Source organism: Suricata suricatta, chromosome 11, assembly GCF_006229205.1.
Source record: "Suricata suricatta isolate VVHF042 chromosome 11, meerkat_22Aug2017_6uvM2_HiC, whole genome shotgun sequence".
Lineage (NCBI taxonomy): Eukaryota > Metazoa > Chordata > Mammalia > Carnivora > Herpestidae > Suricata > Suricata suricatta.
Genome location: NC_043710.1, coordinates 52,348,412 through 52,350,412, shown reverse-complemented (window position 1 = coordinate 52,350,412; position 2,001 = coordinate 52,348,412). Strand labels below are relative to the sequence as shown.

At 42.8% G+C, this 2,001-nt stretch overlaps 1 protein-coding gene across 1 annotated transcript in view; it reads left to right on the top strand.

Moving 5' to 3' along the window:
• Positions 1–723, top strand: part of LOC115306371 (olfactory receptor 52H1-like) — a 1,231-nt gene extending 508 nt beyond the window's left edge. The window contains exon 2 of the mRNA XM_029956732.1: positions 60–723. Coding sequence (XP_029812592.1) covers positions 60–723 — 664 coding nt within the window. The remainder of the gene's footprint in view (positions 1–59) is intronic.
• The last annotated feature ends 1,278 nt before the right edge of the window (positions 724–2,001 follow it).

The window sequence follows — 2,001 nt, the reverse complement described above, 5'->3', positions numbered from 1 at the left end:
TCTACCACCTGTGTCCCCAAAAGCCTTACCATCTTCTGGCTTGGCCCCCAGAAAATCAGTTTTCCTGGTTGTCTGGCCCAGTTATTCTTTCTGCACTACAGCTTTGTGCTGGACTCGGCTATACTCCTGGCCATGGCATTTGACCGCTACGTGGCCATCTGCTCTCCCCTGAGATACACCACTATTCTGACCCCCAGGACCATTGTCAAAATTATTGTGGGAATCTCCTTCAGAAGTTTCTGTGTTATTGTGCCATGTGTTTTCCTTGCAAATCGTCTACCCTTCTGCAGGACCCACATCATACCGCACACATACTGTGAGCACATAGGTGTGGCCCGGCTCGCCTGTGCTGACATCTCCATCAACATCTGGTATGGCTTTTGTGTCCCCATCATGACGGTGATTTCAGATGTGATCCTAATTGCTGTCTCCTACATTCTGATCCTCTGTGCCGTCTTCCGCCTCCCCTCCCGGGACGCCTGCCTCAAGGCCCTTGGCACGTGTGGTTCCCACGTCTGTGTCATCCTCATGTTCTATATCCCAGCATTCTTCTCCATCCTTGCCCATCGCTTTGGGCATAATGTCCCTCGTACCTTTCACATCATCTTAGCCAACCTCTATGTAGTCATCCCACCTGCCCTCAATCCTGTTGTCTATGGAGTAAAGACCAAGCAGATCCGGGACAAAGTCATCTGTCTGCTCTTTCCCCAGAGGTCCCAGTGATGCCTGCCTGACGTCTGAGTGAGCAGTGGCAAGTTCTTAGTGTATATCAGCTTAAATGCTGAATCTGTAGTCAGTGGTCCAGAGAAGGGACAGATGAAAAAATTCCTTATTTAATAGAGCTGTGGTTTTACCTACTCTTTAGTAGAAGTTTAGTTTTTCATTCCAGTTGCAAAAATCTAAATTCTGTGTCTGGGAAACAGTGTATATCTATTATCAATTTCTTGTTATTGTTATGAGGTGATTATAAAGCTCTTAATTGAAATAATAAAATAATCATATATCTTGGGGTGTCTGATGGCTCTGTCGATTGAGTATCTGAATTTTTGGCTCAGGTCATGTTCCCTGGGTCATGGGATTAAGCCCTGCATCATACTCTGTGCTGATGTGGAGCCTGCTTAAAATTCTCCCTCACTCACCCTCTCACCTGCTCATTCTCTATCTATATAAATTAAAACCATTAAATTATCATATGTTTTTCAAGATAAATACGTTTCTTTTTTTTTAATTTTTTAAAATTTATTTTTGATACAGAGAGAGACAGAGCATGAGAGGGGGAGGGGCAGAGAGAGAAGGAGACACAGAACCAGAAGCAGGCTCCAGGCTCTGAGCTAGCTGTCAGCACAGCCTGACGCAGGGCTTGAACCCACGAATGTGAGATCTGACCTGAGCCGAAGTCGGAGGCTTAGCCGACGAGCCACCCAGGCGCCCCAAGATAAATACGTTTCTAAGGAAACTGAATTTTCTTTCTGGTTCTATGTATCTTAGTAGTTTACACATCACTGAAGATCACAGAATTTCTATTGTGATAGCTCTGAGGTTTTGGACCTTGACATTAAGTATGAGCCCTGGCATGTAATATGTGCATAAGGAATGTTTATCAAGCATATGAATGCAAAGAAGCATGCAATTTAAATTAAGAGTGCAGCCACATATTGTGGACAAAAAGAAGGCAACGAGGAACCTAAAGCTCATTTTTTATTCAATCTTGAGGAAGAAAAATGTGTTGTGATGTCAGAGTGCTCTGAGAATAAAAATAAAGATGATGCTAAACTCCTTTGCCCAATGAAAAGGAAAAGTATGAGAAGGAAACAATTGAGATGAGGGATTGAAAGCTGGACAATTGGAAGAACTGGTGACTCAAGTCTCTTCTTCCTTTTTGAGTCTCAATAGAAATGTATTCCAGTGCTAAATATGTATCTTTATTTGTATGACTCACTCTTTTCTCTTTTTTTTATTTTTAATGTTTACTTTTGAGAGAGAGAGAAACAGAACATGAGC